General features: G+C 33.6%; 1 protein-coding gene across 1 annotated transcript in view; it reads right to left on the bottom strand.

Moving 5' to 3' along the window:
* Positions 1 to 8,211: 8,211 nt before the first annotated feature.
* Positions 8,212 to 26,051, bottom strand: part of LOC133204042 (coiled-coil domain-containing protein 158-like) — a 128,013-nt gene continuing 110,173 nt past the window's right edge. The window contains exon 5 of the mRNA XM_061339827.1: positions 8,212 to 8,504. Coding sequence (XP_061195811.1) covers positions 8,384 to 8,504 — 121 coding nt within the window. The 3' untranslated portion in view covers positions 8,212 to 8,383. The remainder of the gene's footprint in view (positions 8,505 to 26,051) is intronic.

Genomic DNA, 26,051 nt, shown 5'->3' with positions numbered 1-26,051 from the left:
ATGTAATGTTTTTTGTAGCTATTGAACGCAAGCCTGCACAGACTCATTTTGTGATGTATGTGTAGAATGACTATAACAATGAAATATGTGAATATTGCATATCTAAATAAGTTTGCGCTCTGTAAAATTATGAAAGAAACTGTATGCATTGTTATGTTTTAACAATAACACGAAATCCCAATGGTTTGTGACGTCACAAAAACAATAAATCGCATTTTTTTTTTAAAAAAATCTATGATATATTTTGTTTTAAAGGTGCTTAGACACAGATCTGAAGTTAATATTTTCTCAAATTTTCTGTATAATATCACGACTTATATATTGCAATAGCATTTCACACGAAAATATAATTAAAAACTCATTTTATCTGGAAATTATTGGAACTACGAATTCCTGGACGCGCTTGATTAACACATCCTTGCACTTTCACAATTTTTATCTTTATCCTTAATATTTAAGAAAAGAAGCGATTTTGTTGTGTATTAATAAAAAAAACATTACATTTATAATCCAGAAAATTCAGAGTAGAAATGTGCGAAAGCAAACCCCCTCACTAATATCGTCAGCCCGTGCTCAGTGTTGTGTACAGAGTTTAACAAATTGAATACACCCGTGAAACGTAAACTGTTTTTGTAAACAGGGCACGAGCTCTGTTATTGTTAATGTTTACGATTCACCGGGTGTGTTCAATTGTTAAAGTCTGCACACACCACTGAGCACGGACTGACAATACTGTGAGTGGGTTTTGCTTTCGAACATTTCTACTCTAAATTTTCTGGATTATGGTTTTAATATCTTTCATTAATACACAACAAAATTGCCACTTTTCTTAAATATTAAGAATAAAATTAAAATTTGTGAAAGTGCAAGGATGTGTCAATCAAACGCGTCCAGAAATCTGAAGTTTCAATAAGATTTTTATTATGTTTTAGTATGAAATGCTATAGCTACATATAAGTCATGAAATTATGCAGAAAATTTGAGAAAATATTAACTTCAAATCTGTGTCCAAGCACCTTTAATGAGATTATATATACAATGTTATACGACGGTGAACATATCAAAATATTTACCAAATTTTTAGGCAATCTTTTTCTCGTGATATAGTTATTTCCTATTTTAAGGGGGAAATGTTATGAATTTTGTTATTTTTGTATTAAATCTTTAACAATACGAATATACGTTAGTGAATCTTTTTTAAGAGCAGATTGCTGTGCGTAATTACACAATGTAAATTTCTTGCAAATAAAAAATGTTACAAATCAATGTATTCATCTGCAAACGGACTTGTTCTTCCTACCTTCTCTATAGACAGCAACCATCGTCTTAATTCTTAGGTTCCTTAAATCCAAATGACATAAACGTATTCTTTTTGTTCCATATAAGCCATTTCGGGAGATTGATTGTTCTGTGGTCGATACAATGACCTTGTCGGCAAATACAATCTATCATTGATTGATTGATTGTATGTTGTTTTACGTCCTGTTTGAGAATTTTTCACTCATATAGAGACATCATCATATACCGGTTAAGGGCTTCAAATTTAGACTTTTACTCGGCACTCAGGGCCATTGAGCAGTGAGGAATTTTTATCGTGTCAACGCCTACCGTAACACGGGGGCTATGATTTTAAGGTCTCTTCCAAAGGACCCGCAACTTTCACTTCAATAGTGCCGAGTGCTTGGCGAAGGAACAGTTGCTATCCATTTCTTATCGTCTTAGGTCAGTCGCGGCCGTGATTCAAACACAAGACCTCCCGATCACGGTGCGAGCGCTCTACCGACTGGGCTATCGTGACGGCTCCCATTTCAGGGGGATTTTTTTAAAATCAGTGTTTCAAGTTTTTCAAACAATCGCTGAATTTCAAGTTTCAATAATAAGTGACCTTTACAATTTACTACAAAAGGAATTTATGTATATCTGCCTCCACTCAACAAAAAATATCACAAGAGAGTTGAATATTATTTATTTTCTGTGTAAGAGTAATGAAAATGTGAGGACGAAAATAAATGAAAGAAGATACACAAACAAACATAGCACCTCCGTGTTTAAACAATGACAAATACAAACATACAATATGGTACATAAATATGTAAAACAAAGTCATAACATAGCTAAAAATAATAATAAAACTAGATTAAATTAAAAAGTTAAAAATATTAAAGAACATATGCAATGTTACGTATTTGGCAAAACGCTTTTGGCGTTTATGCAAATTATCATGCGAGTAAATTGCTTGATCTCATCATAAAAGCAAAAAAAAAAAAAAAAAAAAAAAAAAAAAAAAAAATAGACAGTTATTCCTTAAACCAAAGACTAGACATAAATAATTAATGTTACATATCCATCCACTGATAAATACCCCATTGGGGGCACAATCCCCCGTTCAACAAAGTTTACTAAATTACAAAATTAATTAATGAAACCAACTATTGCGTCCTCAAAAGTCTAAGAGAAGTAAAATTGATTTTGTTTTATTAAGTTTGCTCTTGAAAATTCCAGACTCTGGATTTAGAAAAAAAAAACCCATACATGTACAATGCTCGTAATGCGTATTATTTCGCTAATTCTAAGTATTTACTTTAGGAGCATACGTAAGGTTTGTTGTATTCACTGTCATCAATATATAGCGGAAACAGCCTATACTGTCAATGTACTATTTCTCTGCCCTTAGATAACGTCATTGTATATCTCTTACATTTCTGTATAAAAAAAAAACTTGAATGATAAAAAATATTATACTTAACCTTTTTTCCAAGTCAATGATGTGCTGCAGCCTTTAAGGTTTAGTTAAAAGTTTTAGCCTTAGTTTTAAGTAAAAGTGTTAAGTGTGCAATAAATATTACTTTCGAAGTTATATACCTCTAATAAATGTATTTAAAAAAAAAAATAAAAAAAAACAAAACAAAAAAAACCATACATTATTATGAGAAATCAGCCAATAATAGATAACGCTTCAATGATAATTTGATTTTCAATTCCATCTGAATTAATAAATACTGGTAGATCTGCTTGTTTTGGAAGGGATGTGTGTTGTTAAAATAAAATATATTCAGCAAACAAATTGTACATTCCATGCTCACCAATGCATTGTTATAATATATTGTCTCTCATCTCATGTTTGATTGATCGATTGTGTTGTTTACGTCCTTTTAAAAAAAAATTCACTCATATATAGACGTCACTATATACCGGTGAAGGGCTTCAAATTTAAATTTTAACAAGGCACTCAGGGTCATTGAAGAGTGAGGGATCTTTATCGTGCCAGCGCCTGCCGTGGCACGGGGCCTCGGTTTATAAGGTCTCATCCGAAAGACCCACAACTTTTACTTCAAAGTGCTGAGAAATTGAGGAAGGAACAGTTGCTACCAATTTTTTTTATCGACTTATACATTTAGGTCAGTGCAGCCGGAGTTTGAACTCACGACCTTCCGATTACGTAGCGAGTGCTCTAATAGCTCATGTTTGAATAAACAGGGTAAACAACATTAATTGAGCCCTTTCAGATTGAAGAGTGCACTATTACAACCATAATTGTTCTACAATAGACAATTAAGATTTCTTCATTCCATCATCTCTTCTTAAAGTGTGAATAGTTTTGACCTTGACGTATACCCAGTATATTTTTTGTGATACTTAAAAAGACGTACAATGTGCACTCACTTAGAATACTTATCCGCTTCGCTCCTCAGCAATATACATATGATAATTATACTTTAAAGGACTTTTGACGTTGTCAGATGTCATTTCATTTTGCGCTTAGTATTTTTTAAAAATGAAAAAAGTGAAGATAACGAACAGTGATTGATCTAAAAATAAAACCTGACAAACAATATAAATCTTTGAACAGGGTATAAAACGTAAGCCCCAGAAATTCCATAGTTGGAATCAGGTGCCTAAGAAGAGTAAGCATCCAGTGTCGACCCGTCAAACCCGCCGTGAGCCATAAAAATTGACCAGGTAGACAAAATATAGTCAAATTTAATATAAAGCAAGGCTTAACAATTGATAACAAGGTCCTTCTAACGAGCATAGAATTTACAAAATGCTGACTTTAAACGAGGTTGTTCAATCTATGTAGCCTCAACCTATATCTGTCAGTAGTCTGTCTCGGTTTAAAAACTGATTGCACTCAGAGTATGCTCTCGAATATATCGAATAAGTTGAGAGACAGAAACACCATATGCAGGTGATAGAGGAAAATTACTACATAAATAAAAAGTTGACGATGGAAAGCTGAATTCATCTCGTTTGTCATACAATTTAGACGTTAGTTAGCCCTTGTTGTCTATAGTCAGTTAAAACTGTCGTCAACGTCCTCTAGAGCGATATAAGGATTTATCTCCCTTACTCCTGAGCAACCAAGCACACACAGATCACTCTTTAACAAGAATTTCCTCATAACTTTGAAGCAAAATTTCATCATTAATACTCCAACAACCAATTTTGTATCTAAGGAGGTCGAGTGCATGCATCGTTCTTCGCAACAATCTCTGAAGAGGGTCTCAGGTCCCTGTGCAATTACATTGTTCTCAGTATATATAGCAAATTTGCATGTTATCCTCCATTGATTGACGTTTTTATAATTATATTGCTCAATGTGATTCTCAATATGATTGATAATAAAATCCGTATCTTTTCAATATCTTTATAATTATCAGGTAAAACCAGGTACTAGTCGACAAACTGCTATGTGCCTATTTGTCTAAAAGCCGTATTGTATTCAAGGCCAGCAAAAAACTTTAAAAATTTTACAACAGAGGGATTATTTATTAATTTATTCGTTTCTAGTGGCCAAATAAAAATATTATTTCAGAAAAGAAGGTATTAGACCGATTACAAATTAACAAATATGTTAGCCATCAGGCCGTGGTGCAGTTTGAATTAGAATGATTAAACATTTTAAACAAATAATCCATTAGCTCACAGCAAAATCATTCATTATATCTCTTAAATTCATCATATTAAAGCAAGGTATTGCAGATCATGTATTTAACAACAGACAAATATCATAACATCTGTTGTTCGCAAATTATAAGGAAAATATTGTTAAGCACCTATTTAATTATGCAATTGAAAATGATATATTATAGAAGATTCCGTCTGGATTCCAGGCAGGCAACTATGTAAAATATTCTTTATGTACTTCTACTTTGTGTCTTTCACCGAAAAGGTTGGTATTAATTTGGTTCCGTCTGTCCATCCGTCCGTCTAGCTTTCTGTTCGTATTTCTGCCTGTGTGTAACACTTTCGTCTCCGGACGATATCTAATGAAGTCTTTGAGCTTTTGCAATGAAATTTTATATCACAACTCTCTATGACCTAAAGAAGACCCCTATGGATTTTGAGGTCAAAAGAATAAATTCAATTTGTCTGTGTGTAGCACTTTCGTTATCTCGAGAAGCCCTTAAGCTTTTGGAAAAAATAAATTTATATCAGAACTCCCTATTGTCTAAAGAACACCCCTATTGATTTGAGGTCAAAAGGTCAAAGGTCAACTTCATACATCCTGTCTATGTGGAATATAAAGATAACGAACAGTATTCAAGCTCAATGTCCTTTAAACAATACAGATCGGGAGTAGAGCAAACATGGACCTACAAAACACAGGTGGGATCAGGTGCCATGGAAGAGTGAGCATCCCCTGCCGACCGGTCACACTTGCCTTACCGTGTGCTCCTTGTCATGATCGGTAAATAAGGGAAAATCCGTCGACAATTCAATGAGTAAATAATGGCCTAACAATTAGTATGAAAAACCACTGTCAGGATATGTATTAATGGTAGATTGTATTTTCTGACAATGTCATTGTATCGACCATAGAACTTGCCAAATGATGACTTTAAAGGAGACTGTTGATATTCTTGTTTCATCAACTTTTGTCAATAACTTACCTCGTTTTAGAAATTGTTCATACGTAGAGCATGCCCTTGCGTATCGAATCAACTGAGAGATATACACCCTATATGCAGGGTATATTGCTACATAAGTAAGGGAAGTTGACGATTGAAAAGTTAGTCATCACGTTTATCATAAAGCTTGGTTGTTAGATTACCATTAACGTCTTTTTCTAGTAAAATATCTAAATACAGATGTGTCAGACTCTGTGGTATCTTTTATTTCAATCTCACTAGTACTGGGGTATATCTTGTCGACATATGAATGGAAATAACTATTGTTAATTGATAATACGTCGTCGATATATCTAAATGTCGAGTTGAGGCCACAGCAAGAGATTTATTTTTCTCATGTATAAGATTTTGAAAAAAATTCTGATTCATATGAACAGATCTGCTTACAACGGGCGCAATTGTTACCCATGGAAAGACGTTTACTCAGCGTTTGAACTGACAGAAATGAAATGTTATGGGGCACCATTTTGCAGATAAAGTGGCGTTAAAGCTTATGCATAATTTCAAAAAATTGAATGGAATGCAATAAAGAATTTCAAAAATATGAAAAAAATCCATTCCAGAAAACACATCTAAAGAATTGGATCATTGATCTTATATAATTTTACAGACAGAATATACAAACAAACATTTATCAAAAAATATGAAAATAATAACTTATGTCATGTTAATAGACGTTAAATGAAAAGGTTAACCGCATATATTTTAATATTTCGTTTAAATTTCACAATAACTTGACTTAAAGTGACAACAAATTGTATAGCGTAATAAGGAATGATTGAAGAAAGGAGGTACTTTGAACATCATAAAAAGTTGAAAATTTATTAATATTGTTGAAATTTATTATTCGTATCATGGTCAAAATAAAAATAAAAATACCAATCCAGGCATAAAATTTTTGTTTGTATCATCTGTCATAAGAACCAGCATAATAAGGACAACAAAAGAAAAATGATATAAATAGTCTAGAATTCTCATCATTCAGATTTTAATGATATTAGATAAAAATGGGTAAAAATAAAAATATTGAAAAAAAATATTTACATGTAAGAAGTTTAAAGTTCAAAGTTCAAACTCTAATTGTTTATTTATTTTTAGCAAAACTTTTCTATTTGTATTATATTTCATTATCCAAAGAGTTATATTTTGTTAATGAAGTGTTATAAATTATATATATATATATATATATATATATATATATATATATATATATATATATATATATATATATATATATATATATATATATATATATATATATATATATATATAATCAATTCCAGATTTTTGCCAGACTTAAAAACCATGTAACATGTATAGCATTCAATGTTCATGACAAAAAAAAAAGAAAAGAAAAGAAGAAAACAAAAACAAAAAACAAAACGAAACAAAACATAAAAGGGTAAATTCATGTTTATTTAAAAATACTTAATCTTGTTTAAGGAATAACTTTGTAACATTGGTTTATGACATTTGGGATATCAAAATTGCTGTAGAAAAGTTAGCGAAACAATATTATTCTTTTTTTCAATTGCACATGTAAGTGGCTTTTTGAAGCAATATTTTTTTTTCCTTGATATTTACCCTGAATCCGTCCTTTTATCGTAGAATGACTTTTCTAACTTTTGCCTAATCTCTCCTATACTCGGAATGAAAAAAATACTTACTACCTTACTTCTTAACTTTCTTATTTTCACTTAGTAATATAATTTCAACATGGGTGTTGTTTATTGGTAGAAAAAAAAATCATAATAAACAGATCTAGAAAATTTAATGTTTTGTAGTTGGATATGGCATTTATTTTAGCTTGTCAGCAAAAACAATTCATCATTAAGTCAAATGTTGGCTGACGTTTTTAATACACATTGTTAAGCCATTAGTTTCATAGTGAATTGTTTACGAACTTTTTCGTTCGTCCGATCATAACAAGGAGAACACAGTGGGTGTGACCGGTCGATAGGGGATGCTTACTTCACCATGGCATCTGACCTTCCTCTAATGCTTGAGGTCCGTGTTTGCTCTGCTCCAAACTTGTATCGTTTCAATGGTCTTTTAACTGATAGCTTGATTTACTGTTCGTTATCTTCATATTTCGATTTCACAGGATTTCACTCGTGAGACAGAATTTGTTGATATTTTCACTCGTGCTTCGCACTCCTGAATCATTTCCTACTTGTGAAATAAATTTTATATTAGTATTGAACTATAAAACATTGAATATCTTCTATATAACTTCGTAACTAATTAAATACAACGAAATTTAATATAAAAACGTATTTATTCTGAAGATATTATTTGTCAAACTATAACATTGAACGGATGATCACCCTAAATAAAAAAAGGTTTTGAATATTATTTGAACCAAGAATACAGATAGACATATTTTAAAAAAAACGCATAATTTTGTCTATATTTTAAATCATAATAGATAGAGAGCACATTCTATCCAGGTTTACATTCGGATGACCCTGTCACTCCCGGGTAGGCTGACACCACACTCTATCCATTTTTCGAGAAATCTTGGGGTCGATGTTGGTGTACTTCCTATTTTTCCGAACGAGAATTGTTGTCCCCTTCTGTGTCGATAGAGACCTTTAAAAGACGATTTGGAAATGCCATAATGATATCAGTTCATTTTTGTTCCTTGTAAAATAAAAGCACTTCTTTTAGGTGACATGAAAAAAACTAAACACATTCCAAATATTTGAATGAAGGCGTTCAAGGCGAGGACAATATGCCCTGAAACAAGATATTTCTCAATTCTTAAAGTTCATTGAAAAATTACATTTTTCAAAAATGCTGATGCCAGTGTCATCTTTAACACATTAGATTTTCTAATTGATAAATAATTTATTTTTCATTTTTTATGGTATTTGAAAAGAAAAAAAGAGCCTAGAATCCTAATATATGACTCGAACTCTCTCCATAGCTGCAGGTAAGGCGTAATGTTAAACACTTTAACTACTACAATATGAAGTCTTCTTATCTGTGTCAGTTTGGTTTAAATGAAGCATATAATTTTTCAGAAATGTTCCATTTTCATAAAGAATGGGTTAAGATTCATTTTTTTTGGAACATAAATAACATTTTTTTCGTCATTTAAAAATTAATTTTGAATCAGGACTATAACCAATCATATGTAAAAATATACTAAGCGTACTTGGCGAGGACGCCCCCATTCAAATTTTTCACAGTGATATTGCGAAAGAATACATTGACAAAACACCAGAGATTCTCAGTCAGAGGTACAAGTATATTGATTAATACATGTAAATTAAGAAATTGTATCAAAATTGTTTATTATACCTCTATTAAGAATACTCCAATTTGATTGGCTTGTATAGAAGGCTTTTAAACTCAATAATGACCCCAAAAAGTACCGTTTACAGCAATAATGACCTAGGAATCATTGCACGTGGGGTATAATGACCCGATCATTATAAATAATGACCGCTAAAAATGACCTGTTAATCTAAATTCCATTCAAATTTAAAAATTATTGCATACGGTAATGACTGTTCATTACAAAAAATGCCGTTTTAAAATATGTATAGTCTTTTTATGATACAGAATAGGATTGCCCTTTAGACAGGTTGGGCACAGTTTTCAGTAAAAAGGAATTGTTCCTCTTTTCAGCAATAGCAAGCGCAGCGAGCAGCGCGAAGCGCCGCTGGCGAAGCGAGCTCAATAGAATAACGTGTAAGAACAGAGAAAATTCGGAATGAAATCTGTTCATACGTCAGGCAAATTTTCTGGTGCAGCATTCCCAGAATTCCTTCGCTACCAGGGTTCCATGCGAAATTCTTACTAAACATACAAAAGACCAAGGATAATTATTCATTACCGAGAAATACGTTTACTTTTCTTTCTTTGCAGAGAGCTTAAAAGAAACAAAAAATAATTACATCTACTCTACAACGTATTTCTATGATTGCACAAGATCTTTAGTCTCGTTCAACCAGACGCTCGGCTGTCTCCGTAATTTCCGATGTCATGTGACGTCACAGTCTAGACTGTGTCTCGTGCAGTTTGACGTTTGAAGAGGCGGATCAACGTTACAAGTGTAATTAAGCTGCTATAGCTTTTTGACGGTACAACTGCGCTCGCCCCAAAGGTCACACCGTAAAACATATTAAAAAAAAATTACTGTATACGGGAATTTTCATTCGTTTACCCTCTTTTCTCGTGTTTGCTTTGAATAAAAGATTAAGTGCAAGAATATTTTCACATCCTGTAAATATTCATAGTCTATTAAGTGTATAAATATGCTAAAAACTACAACATTTATCGCTGCAAAAAGCTGAAAAAGAGTGATGAAATATTTCTACGATATAGATTTCTTACCGAAGCTTATCTGTGTTAAAATTGTGAGATTGAATACGTTCAGCAAATGCTAACTCGTACATGAAATTATTCGTTCTAATTAAATTTTATAATCATATCTTTCAAAGACATCGTAAAAATAATTCTTAATACCACTGCTTCTTTTACAGAGGAAAATAATTAGATGAAATATTAAGTTTTAAAAGATAGTCATTCAAAGATGGTTTGAGAATGAATGCCCTTGTAAGATTCCATACTTTTTGTATCATTTATCAACAGGGAAAATTTAAGTAGAAGTTGTGGATTACTGCTGCACGTGAGTTTAAATTCCTATGCATGTTCGAAAGATGTCACTTAAACGAAAACAAAGCTATGAAATTTTCCGTTTTTGAACTAATAATAATATAATTATAAGGAAAATATTCACATCCGTTGGAAGAATACTCATGATGTCGTACGATTAAATTCATCTTACTCCCGTCAGCAGCACTAAAGGACCGAAATTTTTTGTCAGCGAGGTTAGTTAAATAAAGTTTAAACACATCATATCGTATTTTTCGTTCACTTTTTATTTAATACACGGATTTGGGGCATTAGTTTAAAAATTACAAAAATTCACGTATACAGTAATGATTTTTATTACTGAAATGAGGAACAAATCCCTTTTAGCGTAACAGTTATTGAGAAAAGGAACTGTGCCCAACCTGTTCGATGCGTCATAAAATTTATCGTTTTCATCGAAAATTTCGTTACAATGTCAAATTCAACGAATGCAGACTTGGCTCTTTTGTACAGTAAAAGTCTGCATCAGATTGTCATTGTACTCGGTATTTGTGAATTTATAAAAATGCATGTTACTGACAATCACAGACTGTTTTAATAAATCGGCGGTGCAAAAACTAACAAGACTTGCGGACGAAAAGTAAACAACTTCACTAGCGAATCCCGATCCCGCTGAAACACTGATAATAACAGTCCGTAGGTCTAATACACAATTGATTATTTTAGTAATTAAGCCTACAAAAATTGTCTTAACTTATATCGGTATAATAAAACAATTGATTTCCCCTCATGAGTTCAACATGGTGAAATCAGGACCCTCGACCTGGCCCACTCGCTGACCTGACCTGATCTCGGCCGCTACGCGGCCTCGGTCAGGTCAGGTCATCGGTCAGGTCTCGGGTCCTTATTTCACCATGTTGACCTCGTAAGGGGTAATTAATTGTATAATATTATCAGCCTGATAGAATTAAATATTGGTACTCACTAATTTATTCAAAAGACAATATATTGACAAGTGATTTTAAGATATTTTTTGTTTCAATAATATTATAAAGTTGAAAAATGGCATGCACCATAAACGAAATTTATTTTAAAAATATACAGAAATTTCAATTAGATAATTCCATAAATAACACTTTTCTCTCTGATGAACGAAGCTGTCGGTGCAACAACACCGACGACGTCAAAATGTTGGTCGTGGCCTTTGTGAATTTGTTCAGGAATCGTGCGTCTTTAAAAATTCATTCAAAGCATAAATTCGATACTTCGTTTGATTTTCTTTTACTTTACGAGTTATTCATTTCACACATACTATAGTTCTAAATGTATAGGACATGAAACTTATAGTATTTTTGTCGAAATGACAAAAATATAATTTCCCAGCATTGTGCAAAAAATGAATGATTTTGGTCAGGTAGTTTATGAAATATTTGAAAAGTTGACGTTTTTCTGGGACACATCTCGTATATTAAGAATTATTTTTCTTGAAATATTTTTTTTCTTAAAATGTGGGGATAGAAATTGAAGAGTTAAACGAAAGACAACGGCAGCTTTAGGGAGATGGGCTACAAAGTTCACCTGCGTAATTTTGAATCCTCGAATTTAGACCGACGCTATCCCCACGGCCCGTTATTTGAAAATTAAAAACTTGAATCCACATAACTTGAGATTATTTGCATATCAAAATATGATTTAGTGTGGTCCTGCTACTTTGGAAGATATTTGTTTAATTACCTAAATATTCCAATACAAAACTTTGATGTCTCTTTTTACCCACAGTTGCTTCGAAGAAACTTGAATCAGCGATTTCGAAGCTTGCGTACTGGTTCGGGGATGATTTGAACAATTATTAATGCACACGTTTTAAGGAAGCTCTCTCATAAGTTTTTTGCTTATTTTGGCCCAGTGGTTCTTGATCGAGAAGGAGACTTTTTTAACGTTTCAACCAAATTTTCACAATATCTTTATCTTTCCTTGAAAGAGACTGTGAGTAAAACAAAGTAAAAAAAATAAAATTCATGCATATATTTTGGGATAACAAAGCCTCTGAAATGATACCCTAAATATACTCTAAAATTACGATATACATGTAAGTGCTTAACCTACAGGCTAAATTTAAGGGTCATTAGGAATTATGACAGCCTCAAAGAAGCTACTAGTAATACGTTCGGTTTCCCATTAGAAGGTCAGTGACAAAGACGGTCCCTCGCCCCTCCCATTCGCCTTAGGAGTTCGCATAAAATTTTGCATTGCTGTGCCCCTAAATCATAGATTTGAGTGAAAACACGGGTCAATCTTTACAATTGTACAAAGATTTTTTTAAAAAACTGAAAAAAAATTAAATTAAGCAGAGCACAGTTTTTTGAGATTAAAACATTATCCTGGTTGACGCTTACTTTCATTTCTACTTTTAGAAACAGTTAAATCTAAATAAAACAAAGAAGATGGGTGTGTTTAGCGTTTAACTTTCAGGAACCGTGTATACGAATCATTGAATACTAGTACTTCATATACCTATACAAGTCGAATCTTGGCTGACGTTTTTCATACTAAATGTGAAGCCATTTTTAAAACACTGAATTGTCTACGGATTTTTCCGTTTGCCCGATCATGACAATCAGCAGCGGCGGGTGTGACCGGTTGACAGGGGATGCCTACACCTCCATGGCACCTGATCCCACATCTGATGTTTTTAGAGGTCCATGTTTGCTCTGCTTCAAAGTTGTATTGTTTCACTGGACTTTGATATTGATTATTGTTCGCTATCTTCATATTTTAAGCAGAGTTTTGGTCGGCTGACCACAGCAGGACACACTTTATAGAATAAAGTCATGATCATGCACAAAGAAAAATATTAACTTACAATGAAAAACCTTCTCATTTTAGTCTTACTGCTTATCCTTACAGTTACGATATCATGGTATCATTATCTATAATTAGGCCATTCCAAGTTTTTTATGTTTAGCGGTCGCGTGCGCCTTGGTTTTTGGCACCTCTTATCAGAAAAAAACAAACAAAATCAGGAGTCCTAAAATTGATTATTTTGGTCAAAGATTTGGAAATTTGACAAGTTCTTTAAATATTTCTCACTAGTATGTCATATTATGTATATTTTAAGCATTTAATACCTTGATTATGCCAAACAGAAGATATTTCTATGAGAACAAGCTAATTCAGAGAATTTGTGTCCCCTGCTTAGGGGAAAAAGAAAAGCATGCGCAGTTCGGGGGGGGGGGGGGTCGGACCCCCCTTGATTTGTAGAATTATTTAATGTATACATGTATATTGAAGCAAATAAAAAATGCCAATATGGATATAAAGATTTGATTGCTTATTCTTTAATATGTGTATAGAAGATTCTTTTTGTATAGAATATTTATCACACTGCATTAATGATTTTATGAGTTTGTACAAGCCAGACGTCATATCTTTTTCATTTCACATGCTGAATACTATCATTTATATAGTAAATCCAAAAAAAAAAAAAAAAAAAAAAATCCAAAAAAAAAAAAAAAGAGGATCGACCGGGATTTGAACACGGGGCCTCTCACATGCTAATCGAGAGTCATACCCCTAGACAACGGAGACACTTAATTAAACAGCAAAGTAAATGCAAACATTAGGTCAGATATGATGTTGATATTCACGTTCGATATTGTCAAAAATTTACACAATACATGGTGTCTAATTAAGCCTTCAATAAACAGTTCTAATAGATGTAATTAGAATATTAAGTCCACCGAAAACCTGTATTATACGTAATAACTCTCCACATGCCCCTATGCTAAAAATAGTGCCAAGCAACTTTTAATACTATAAATTAAAAAAAAAAAGGTGCGGGACACTTTGAGAGGGGTGAGAGAGGCCAAAGGGTGTTATGGTACAAAATTTCATTGCAAAAGCTTCTTGAGATATCGCCCGGAAACGAAAGTAGTACACACAGACGGAGTGTATGAATTTACGAAATACAGACGGACGAACGGACGGACATACAGACCCAAGTCAATATCCCCCACTTTTAGTGAAAGCGGGGGACAAAAATGTCAAAGTAACCTAATTTTTTACAGCTTTTAATCCTCAAGAATACATTCAAATATCATAAAAATTGAATATCAAAGCTAAAATGTTGACCATTTTGTCGAAAATAATTTAAATTACATATAATTTTTTTTTTTCAAAAACGTGTCCATTTCTGTTGAACTTTATATAAAGAATTCCTTGTGGGGTGGGGTGGGGATGGGGGTGAGGGGAGAGTGTGAATAATGGGTGCCATGCGTTTTCTTTTGCGCTTTTCGAGCTTACACTTTATGTGTAAGAGAAAAAAAAAACTTGGGAGATGCGTTTCCTTAATGTATTCTTATGATTTATAGATGATGGGAGACCACCAGATATTAGCTTTCCCCGGAGGAATCAGCTTGTGTAAATGTGCTTCATTGGTATTTTAAAACTTATTTTAAGTGTATTGCGCCGATCGCGATAACACAGTGACATGTTACCTGTCTATGACAGTAAGGTTTCAATGATTATCGGATCGATTATGTCATCGAGCACTGTTTTTTAGGTCTGTCTGTCCGTCCGTCCGTTCGTCCGTCCGACTCTCCGTCCGTCCGTCCGTCTGTATTTCTGTCTGTCTATAGCATTTTCGTTTCCGCGCGATATCTCGAGAACCCTATGAGCTTTCGCAATGAAATTTTGCATAGCAACTCCCTATGGCCTAAAAAAGAACCCTGTTGATTTGAGGTGAAAAGGTCAAGGTCATAAATTCATAAATTCTGTCTGTTTTAACACTTTCGTTTCTGCGCGATATCTCGAGAACCCATTGAGCTTTTGCAATGAAATTTTATACCATAACTCCCTATGGCCTCTCTCGCCCCTCTCAAAGTGTCCCGCCCCCTTTTTTTATTTATTGTATTAAAAGTCGTTTGGCACTATTTTTAGCACAGGGGCAGGTGGAGAGTTATTCCGTATAATACAGGTTGTCGGCGGACTTTATATTCTAATTACATCTATTAGAACTGTTTAGTAAAGGCTTAATTAGACACTATGTATTGTGTAAAATATATATGTGATCTAATGTTTGCATTTAATTTGCTGTATAATCAAGTGCCACCGTGGTCTAGGGGTATGATTCTTGCTTAACAAGTGAGAGGTACCTGTTTCAAATCCCGGACGATCCGGTTTTTTTTTTTTTTTTTTGATTTACTAAATGATAGTATTCAATATGTGAAATGACGTTTGCCGTGTACAAACTCATAAAATCATTATTACAGTGTGATAAATATTCAATATAAGAATCTTCTACACATATTAAAGAAAAAGAATCTTCTACACATAATAAAGAATAAGCAATCAAATCTTTACATCCATATTGGCTTTTTTTTATTTCCTTCAATATACATGTATACATTTAATAATTCTATAAATCCAGGGGGGGGGGGAGGGGTGACCCCCCAAACTACGCATGCTCTTTTTTCCCTAAGTGGGGGACACAAATTCTCTGAATTAGCTTGTTCTGTTTTCTTTCCATTCAAATTTTATCTACACCATGTAAGAGCTGCAAGAGTTACTGGCACCTTTGTCATAATTTATCTACTCAGAACAAACAATTTTGGGTTATTCACTTTAAAGAAAAAACACACACACACACACACACACCCTCACATGCATCACCGACCATTCGAGGACTATGACACCCCACATTCCTCCGAGGACTATACTTTCTAATTGAGATATTTTTTCAAGAATTGGTATATTTATAAGGTTTGGCACTAGATACACGATGGGGGGTTGCATTATGTTGTATTTTGAAAATTAAAGCATGATTTTTTCACTATGCTTTAGAGGACGTTGTGTTAACGTGAGAGGACGGTGTGTTAACCTTGCGAGGACGGTGTGTTAGCCGTGAGAGGACGGTGTGTTAACCTTGCGAGGACGGTGTGTTAGCCGTGAGAGGACGGTGCGTTAACCTTGCGAGGACGGTGTGTTAAGCTTGAGAGGACGGTGTGTTAACCGTGAGAGGACGGTGTGTTAAGCTTGAGAGGACGCTGTGTTAACCTTGCGAGGACGATGTGTTATCCGATAGAGGACGTTTTGCTTATGCCCCACAAAAGAGATGTAAACAAAGTTAGGAAATACATTTTCTGTTTTCAATCATTCTTACGGTGCGCTGTAAGAACGTGCGCCATGTGTGTTGACAATAAGGGTCATCATTCGTCATACACAGGCGGGGGGGGGGGGGGGGGGTTGATAGCGTCGTGAATCTTAATTTACATAGTTTTAATCAAGACCTTCTTCGACCCTTCAAACACATAAAATATTCATGTAGACCTCAACATTGTTCCAACCAGCAAAAGTACCGACTTTGTACAGTAGACCCCCCCTTCAAGTATTTCCCGGGAAAATGGTTTTAGAGGGGGAGTCCCCCGGAAAAACTGGATCTAGAGAAGGATTTCTACTAAGGAAAGCCAATATTTTCGAGAGATCATACACAGCTTAAAAGCTATAAAGTGTGACTACCCCTCAAGCCAATTTTCTCTCCACCTAAAATTTAGTTTTCGGCTTTTATTTTATATTTTTCATAATTTTTGCCGATTAAGGAAAATAATAGAAGAACTTCAACACCCTTTTTTATCAATGCCGTTCCTAGCGTCGTGAATCTTAATTTACATAGTTTTAATCAAGACCTTCTTCGACCCTTCAAACACATAAAATATTCATGTAGACCTCAACATTGTTCCAACCAGCAAAAGTACCGACTTTGTACGGTAGACCCCCCCCCCTCAAGTATTTCCCGGGAAAATGGTTTTAAAGGGGGAGTCCCCCGGAAAAACTGGATCTAGAGAAGGATTTCTACTAAGGAAAGCCAATATTTTCGAGAGATCATAAACAGCTTAAAAGCTATAAAGTGTGACTACCCCTCAAGCCAATTTTCTCTCCACCTAAAATTTAGTTTTCGGCTTCTATTTTATATTTTTCATAATTTTTGCCGATTAAGGAAAATAATAGAAGAACTTCAACACCCTTTTTTATCAATGCCGTTCCTTGATAGTACTACTTTAATAATAAGTGAACTTACAAAGGCTGATGATTTTAATGGCATTTGGCCCAACAAAAAGCATTATAGAACAGATATAAAGAGCTAGGTTTCCATAGTGTTCTTTTTCTTCCTTTATTTACATTCATGAAAATAGATATCATTAGATCATACATTTTATAATACAAAAGCAAATCTTTGAAAAGAAAATATAAATCTTTTATGGACATGCACTGCCATGTTTATCCTCGCAACAAAAGTCAATACACAACCCCCCATGGCAGTACATTTTGTCATTACAAAAAGTACTGTATAACAATAACATAGGTTTCCATAGTTGAATGTATTTACAATGTAGAATTGTCATATAATTTAATGTGGTTATATTCTCTCCTTTTCTATATAGATTACAAACCTCTCTACGCATAATTACGAGAAATCATGTAAAACTGATTCATTAATTACTGGTTATCAAGTGACATGGATTGATTTTTTACTCAAACTACAAGTATACTTTGGCCCCATGTTTTTTGAGAATTTTTGTTCCATCTTTTAAGTTAGGATGAACTTTCCCTCAAAATGAATAAATTATAGTTAAATAAATTTAAAAAAAAAAACACCAAGGAAAGAAATAAATAAAAATTAACCCCCACCCCACCCCAAAAAAGTCTTTCTTAATATTACATTATAGAAATTGATAATGTGAAATATTGATGATAAGAAGCGATGCGTAATAAACTTGTAATAGGCATCGGAACCGGAGGGAGGGCTAGAGGGGGCAGCCTCCCGAACTTATTTTTTCAAAGATAGACATAATATAGGCTTTGAAAATTGGGGCATAGTCCCCAAACGTTTTTGGGGGTGGGGGTTGGTTTAGCCCCCCTTTCAAATTAGCCCCCCTTTTCAATTTTTCAGTAAATATACTATTATTCTAATCTTAGTTTATTTTTCAAAAGAACGTTCTTCATTGAAAAAAAAGAACAAGGTTCAGTAAATATATTCTGAAATTAATATATGTATATATAATTTAGTAGACAAATGATATAGAAAGCCGTATATCACAGTACAGAACTATACATGTACATAAATGTAGGGGTAATGTGGGCGTCAATATTCAAAATTACGTTCATTCATGCAGTTGCTACATGTAAGAGATATTTCCATGCAGGTGCTAGATGCTAATTCCATGCAGGTGCTATGTGCTATTCTGAGTGCATATGCTACACTAACTTTTAAAAAATTCCAAAGATAAACAAATAAACCATGTGAATAAGTGCAAGCAAGGATGCATATTTATAAAATATGCCAAAGAAGGTGAAAAAAAAAATAGATACATACTTTTGGAAGAAAGCCCTACATGTAGGTGTGAAATCATGTACCCCATAAATTTAGACAGACCGCCTCTTTCAAGGAAACTGAAATTTTAGCTTAAACTCAAAAAAATTCATGTGACTGAATATTGAGTGTATATATGAAGAAAGAATAAGGAAAAATGACAAATGGTTAACAGAAATTTAGAATGCATTGGATCAACCTTGTTAAATTTTTTTTCAAAACTCCTATAGATTATGCTATAATCAAGCAAAGATTTTTTTTAATGTGTACAGTCAAAACTCTTTAATCGTATCAAGCAAAAATGTTTCTGGCAGATTGAATTCTAAGAGAAATGTTATCCACCGGTCGTCACATACATGAACAGTATTCCTGGCTCGAAACTAAAACAAACAGAATCTGATGAAAGAGGAGGGAGGAAGAGTAAAGAAGTAGCCTAAGGCGGATCCAGCACATACTGGCGCGCGTCGGACATCCCGCCCCAAACTTTGAGTTGTTTTTTTTTCTTTTTGGCTTTCGTAAATTGTGTTTGCTTAACTTGTATACACTTTTAATTTATCCACACGTAACGACCAGGCACATAGTTTCAGGACTAATGATGAGCTAGTATCCCTAACCCAGGAAATACGATTTTAGAGTTTGGACAATTTTTTTCTTTTCTTTATTTTGTCAAAGAAAACCATCCGTGAACTGCTCTCCTCCTCCTTCCTTTCTAAAATTTTGGATCCGCCGCTGTTCACTTCTATCCTAAATTCATCTAAAATTTTGAGTAAATACGTAACAGCGCTGTCATGTAATTTGAGTGATTCATACAGCTTTCCATCATCGCTAAAATTAAACAGTTCTGTATTGTTAATATTTTGTAGTTATTGTACAGTTTCTGCTCATTTACAAAATGAAACGACCACGAAGTAATGTGACTATTTCCCTGGAAATCGTTATGAATGGACTAATCCCCGTGCGTTAGTCAAATGAGCTAATCCCTCCTTCGAAAGCTAATTCCCGGTTATCCGAAATGATTTTACTTTTACATTGGTATGATATGTGAATGGACTTATCTCCGTGTGTTAGTTTAGTGAGCTAATCCCTGCTTTGAAATCACGCCATCCGAATCCTCTAAATTTTACGTTTGTATCGGTTCGGTATAATAAAACAGTTAAAAGTATATCATTGAGGGAGTTAGCAAGATCCAGTTCCCCTCGACAAGGACTATTTCCCTCGGCTTCGCTTCGGGAAATATTCCTGGCCTTGGGGAACTGGAGTCTTGCTAACTCCCTCAATGATATACTTCAACAGGAATTTAACAACCGTGACAGCATACTAATACTTATAGATTCAGTACTCACTAGGAAAAAGTGATTGGTGCATGCGGTGCATGTTACTTTGCATTGGTTAGCAAAAATTACAAGATGTTGCGCTTAACAACCCAAATCTTAATATAAATCAAACTATTCTTAAATACATTGATTTGATATAAACTGGGATAAGGACTGAGATATGAGCGCACCAATTTGAATAATCTCCAAATTTAGTATTTAGAATTTCCTTATTTACTACGAAATATTAATTGCCGGCAGAACTTTAACACTTTTATTAATGTTCTGAACTAGATGGTTTTTTTTTTCCAATATCAAGCGGTGCATGCAGTGCACATGTAATAAAAAGGAAACATCATACAAGACTTTGTAAGGGACTAGAAGATTTTATACATGCATCTAAAAATAATTGAGCATAAATCAAATGAATGATACAAAATTAACTAGAAAGGGGTTACACTGACAGACCCCTTTCCTTCTTGTAAATGCATGTACATTTTATGAATTCCGAAAGCTCTGCGTTTCCTCTCCTTAGGGGGTTGGGGGGAAGGTTATTTGACTCTATAAAGTTTAAGACTGAAAATCCCAGGGGTAGGTGTACTATTTCATGCACGGATTCCCTCATCAGCTCTAAATCCTAACTGACTATTGATCAACTAAATGATAACTAATTACAATGTAATTCTGAAACCAAAAGTAGATATAGTTGAACAGGAAGAAAAGAATTAATTTAGGTACGTGCAGATGAGTCAAAAATGAGATACTTAGCCGCCTCCATTTCCCGGATTTTATACAGGTATAAACTTTCATGTAATTTAATTTAGTCATTGAATATTTTTCAAGAATTAGATGAATTGTATGCTGTTAAGGGGTTGAGATGATGAAAACCTCAGTGCATGTATGACGTAATGAACATTCGAAATTTGCAACCCACATAATTATATTGAGTGCAAAAATTAAAATTTTACATGCATTTAAGCAGATTCTCTTTCGCATCCCCCAAAATCATGTAACAACCACTATTATAATGACGTATATTATTATCACATTTTATTCCATGCCTTTATATAATAAATACAGCATAGTTAATAAATCAAAACTGCACTATGTGAATACTTGGCTTATATAGTTGCAGACTCACATCCCTAATCTCCTCCCTTCCTCCAAACATTTTGAATCTGCCGTAAAGCAGAGAGAGATCTAGAAGGAGAGAGATGTTGGTCAATTGGTGACAAATGATGGAGAAAAAAAAACCCCTCCCACCTTCTCTATTCTTCGAAGATATAAATTGAATTATTATGTTAATTCAATGTTAATTAACGAAATGCCTAGCAAAATAGGTGTCTCATTCATCCTAGTTAGTCTTTTAGAGTAGGATTTTCCTCTCAAATAACCCTCACCGCGGAAAACTGGCTCTAAAGTAGGATTCTCCCAAGAAAAAAATGACTATAGAGTTGTAGGATTTTCTCCACTGAAATAATTAGAATGGTAGGAATTCCTACACTGGATTCAGTTTGCCACTCCTTTAACCTATTAAAATATTCATCTAACCAAAAGCGCATTATTGGCTAATTGAAATTTTAAAAATGCCACCTACAAATAATTTCGCTTTAAAAGTTCAATATTTTTTTCTATTTTGTTTTTGATCAATCAGAGAGTTTAATTATTTTAGTCACTATATCTTCGAAGTTCTAATAGCTATCAAATGAATTTATCACACTTCATTTATGAAATCAATGTTATTGTAACATGATATTGACATATATACAATAATGTTGATAACAATAATTGATTTATTGTCTTTCCTAGAGTTTTTTTTTATTTAAATAAGTAAATGGGTTCCTATTACATGTAACTGAATGCCTGTAGGAACCTATCTATATTTGCAATTAAGAATAGAATTTTAAAATAGATATTTCCGATATATATATATATATATATATATATATATATATATATATATATATATATATATATATATATATATATATATATATATATATTCCTTGCACTTGGCGTCATAAATTTCTCTCTCTCTCTATCTCTCTTTGTCAAAGAATGGTATGTTTTTCTAGAGTTGCAGGCATGCTTTTGAAGCTTTCCTGGGACGAGCTTACGGCATATCATAGGGAGGAGAGAGATGGGGGGGGGGGGGGCAACGAAGCTATCCTATCTTAGGAGACTTCCTTATCTTTGCCTTAACTTCAAGACGACGATGTGCTTATCCTAAGACATATCTAAATGATATCAGAAGCGCTGTTGCCAGGAAAACAACTAGAATATATTGAATTTACAGAGATTATATAATTTAATCCAATAGTTTTTTTAAAAATATTAATTTCTTTTATGAATTAAATCAATTAAGTAGACACTGTGCCGTGTCACTGTATATGTATGCATTTAACCGTACAAATGGAAAAGAGAAAGTGATAAATAAAAATACATTTATTAATTGATGAATGAAACATGTAGCAGGTTAAAACGTTCATAAGCGTGACTACGGCGCGGATGCAGACGGGCACTACCTCCAACCTTTCTACAGAGGGGGGGGGGGGGGGGTCTGTTGCATCTGGGGACGAACAACCACAAGAAGTGGCATTTTGAAAATAAATCTTATTACTAATCTCAATTGTTCCTTATATGTGAATTATAAATATATCACAATGTTATAATGTTAATTTTTATTGTTATTCAAAAAGGGAATGCTTCAATTTTTTTTTTCAAATTGACTTATCCATTAATATAAATATGTTTTAAAAAATTGCATATAGATTTTCTTTTCTGTTTTTTTAATTTTATTTCTCTATTATATCTATTACAGCTCAATACATGAAAACGGGATAAGAATGGACAAACCTGATAAAAAATTTGAAATGAAAATCGAGGAATAGCGATTATTTTTAAAATTTTTGAAACATTTTATTATTACCAATACATATCAAGCGCGGACACAGGCATTTTCCGGAGGGGGAAGGAGGGTACAGAGCCGCGCACTCAAAAAAAAAAGAAGACACAGACTTTATTGTCAAGCAAGGATAAAAAACCATAAACTTATCCATACCTTATATAGCTATTTCGTTTTGGAGGGGGAGGGGGTGTTAAATCGCTTTGCCTTTATAGAAATACAGAAGATGTATTAATGTATGTGACTTTCTATGCCATTGTAACAGGGGTCCGTGTTTTCTAGAGGGATTGGGTTTACTATTAATATCATTTCAACAACTCTAAAAATCAAAAGGGGACCGGATCCCATGACCACCCCCCCCCCCTCCCCAATTACGACATCTTAACTAAAGATATTCCTAAGATGCTTTTGTTTTACATCCAAAGACGTATCTTAAGATAGTCCTAAGATATGTACAAAGTATGCTGCTGGTTCTGAGTTGGTTGGGGGAAAAGCCGCATATGATTTGGTGATAGAAAGCGAATTCGTGTCGGACGTCTGAGAAAAATTGATTGAAATTCTAGCTTGAAGTTAATTTTCAATCCAAATTTGCTTTTCTCATACGCTTGATGCAGAAGACAAATAATAATTTCAATTTCCGAATAGTTTGAATTTAATTCAGATTAGAAACTTCTATCCAATCTATTCTTTTAAAGAAATCATCAATATCTTTTAGGGCACGACAATTTTCATTCTATTGGGGGGGGGGGGGGTAATTAAAAGGGGGACGCTGGCAGATTTTGGAAATAAAGAATCTGTTCTTGAAAATACATGTATAACAAGCATTCTGAGAGTATTGCATTAGCAATACTAGTCCCCTACCGGCAAGTGTAATCTGGTTCCTGTTAAGAATTGAAAATGCCATTATTCCGTCAAAAATTAATTGAAGCGGGACGAAATGCAAACTTGATCTATAACTAATCAAGGTAAAGCCACATACCAAAAATCAGCTCAATATCTGAAAGCGTTTAGAAGAAAATTGCGGAAAACCCCTAAAAATTGAAAAGGCCGTAATTCCGTCAAAAATCAATGAAGCGGAACGAAATGCAAACTTGATCTGTAACTCATCAAGGTACACTCACATACCAAAAATCAGCTCAATATCTGCAAGCGTTTAGGAGAAAAGTGCGGAAAACCAAGTGGGACAGACTGACAGACAGACAGAGGGACAGACAGACAGACGGACAGACAGACAGACAGACGGACGGACAGACTCAGAGGAAACCTATAGTCCCCTCCGGTTTCACCGGTAGGGGACTAAAAAATCTCTCCTCCAGTGACCGAAATCAGTGGTATCAAGCCGATATCAGTGCCAGTAGGTACGCATACATGTATCCTCAGATGTCGAAAAGCTCCACAGCTTCGAGAGTTTACATCTATAGATATACTTATATATCCCTTCAATCTGTTGGTGAATTAAAATGATTTGAAGATATATACATATAGTCTTTAAACCTATAAAGCAGAGAGAAATTTGCAACATATACCTTTATACAATACATTAAATCAAGCGCTCAAAATCTGAATAATCACCAAAGAAAACCCAACATTTCAAGAAAAAGAATATGGGTCACAATGTAATTAAATATTGGGACTTTATCAAAGATTTAAGCATACACTTCGATATTGTGGTAGGTGAAATAATGTACGGTCGAATCTCCAAATATGTTACGGCTCCTGGAATATATCTGTTTTTGCATCTCTTCGTAGCATACAAAAATGTATATAATTATTATTTTTGCCTCATTTCTAAACTGTTTTTACAATGTATGGATTATTTCCGTACTGTATAAGGTGGAGACCGGTCCTTAGGATAAGACCGTATAAACCGAAGTCCCTTGTCGCAGTAGATGCTGGCACGAAAAAGATCTCTCTCTGCTCAAAAGCCGCAAGTGTCGAGTACAGGTCTAAATTTGCAGCCCCCCACCAGCAAGTGTTGGCGTTTCAATATGATTGAAACATTCTCGAAGGGACGTTAAACAACTAAGCAAACAAACATTCATTTTATTTACCGGTACATGTAAAAGTATATGTATTCTTTCTCTACATAAGATTTGGATTTGGATTCATCTGTCTTTTGCAGATACACCTGTATGCATGGTATTATTTAATCTGAGACCCCCCCCCCCCAACAGACACACAATTTCCACACTTTTCTGTGGTAGCGTTGAACCGCTTGCACCGTATTGTACAGAATATATTTCGTGCAGAAAAGAAAATGAGAGTATTACACCACCCCTCCCCCTCCTTTCTCAGTTTTAAGAATTTAAGTTTTGTAAAATAGTCAACAGCCTATTTCCCTTTATTGCTTGTAAACATTTTGCTTTTTTAACATTTGAAAAAAATCCTGAAATCCTGACCAATCCCGATCAAAATTAACACAAAATAAATAAGATGAAATTATTGCCTTCTTTAAGTATTTACCACTAAGAAATTTATTTATTTATCAAGTTCAATTACTTTTTAACGCGTATTACACCTTAACAAACTTGTATTTCTTCTGAAAATATTATCTATCATCAATTATTATAAAATTCTGGTTAGGATCAGTTTAATTTCGATCGGGATCGGCTAAAATTTGTAAAAAATAATTTCTCTAAAATTTCGCAATTTCGTTTCAATTTCTTTTTCAAATATGATTGTCTAACATATCCTTTGTAGCTGTGACTTGTTTTTTGAATATATTATCCATATGTTTTGAAAATATTCACAAATAATGTACTTTTTCGAAAAAAATTTTTAGTAAAAAAATTAAAATGTCTATCTGGCTTTTCTTCACATATTTTATGAGATATTTATATTATGCATTCATTAACAACAAATTTTTAACTATAAAGCATCTTATTTGCAAATAAAACATTTTTTTTCATTTTCTATGAAAAATTGGAGAAAATTCTTATAAAATAATT

This window comes from Saccostrea echinata, unplaced genomic scaffold (assembly GCF_033153115.1).
Source record: "Saccostrea echinata isolate AGI-Se365-2 ecotype Australia unplaced genomic scaffold, CSIRO_AGI_Sech_v1 ptg000052l, whole genome shotgun sequence".
Lineage (NCBI taxonomy): Eukaryota > Metazoa > Mollusca > Bivalvia > Ostreida > Ostreidae > Saccostrea > Saccostrea echinata.
The sequence above is the reverse complement of the archived record's forward strand: the minus strand, read 5'-3'. Positions and strand labels throughout refer to the sequence as shown.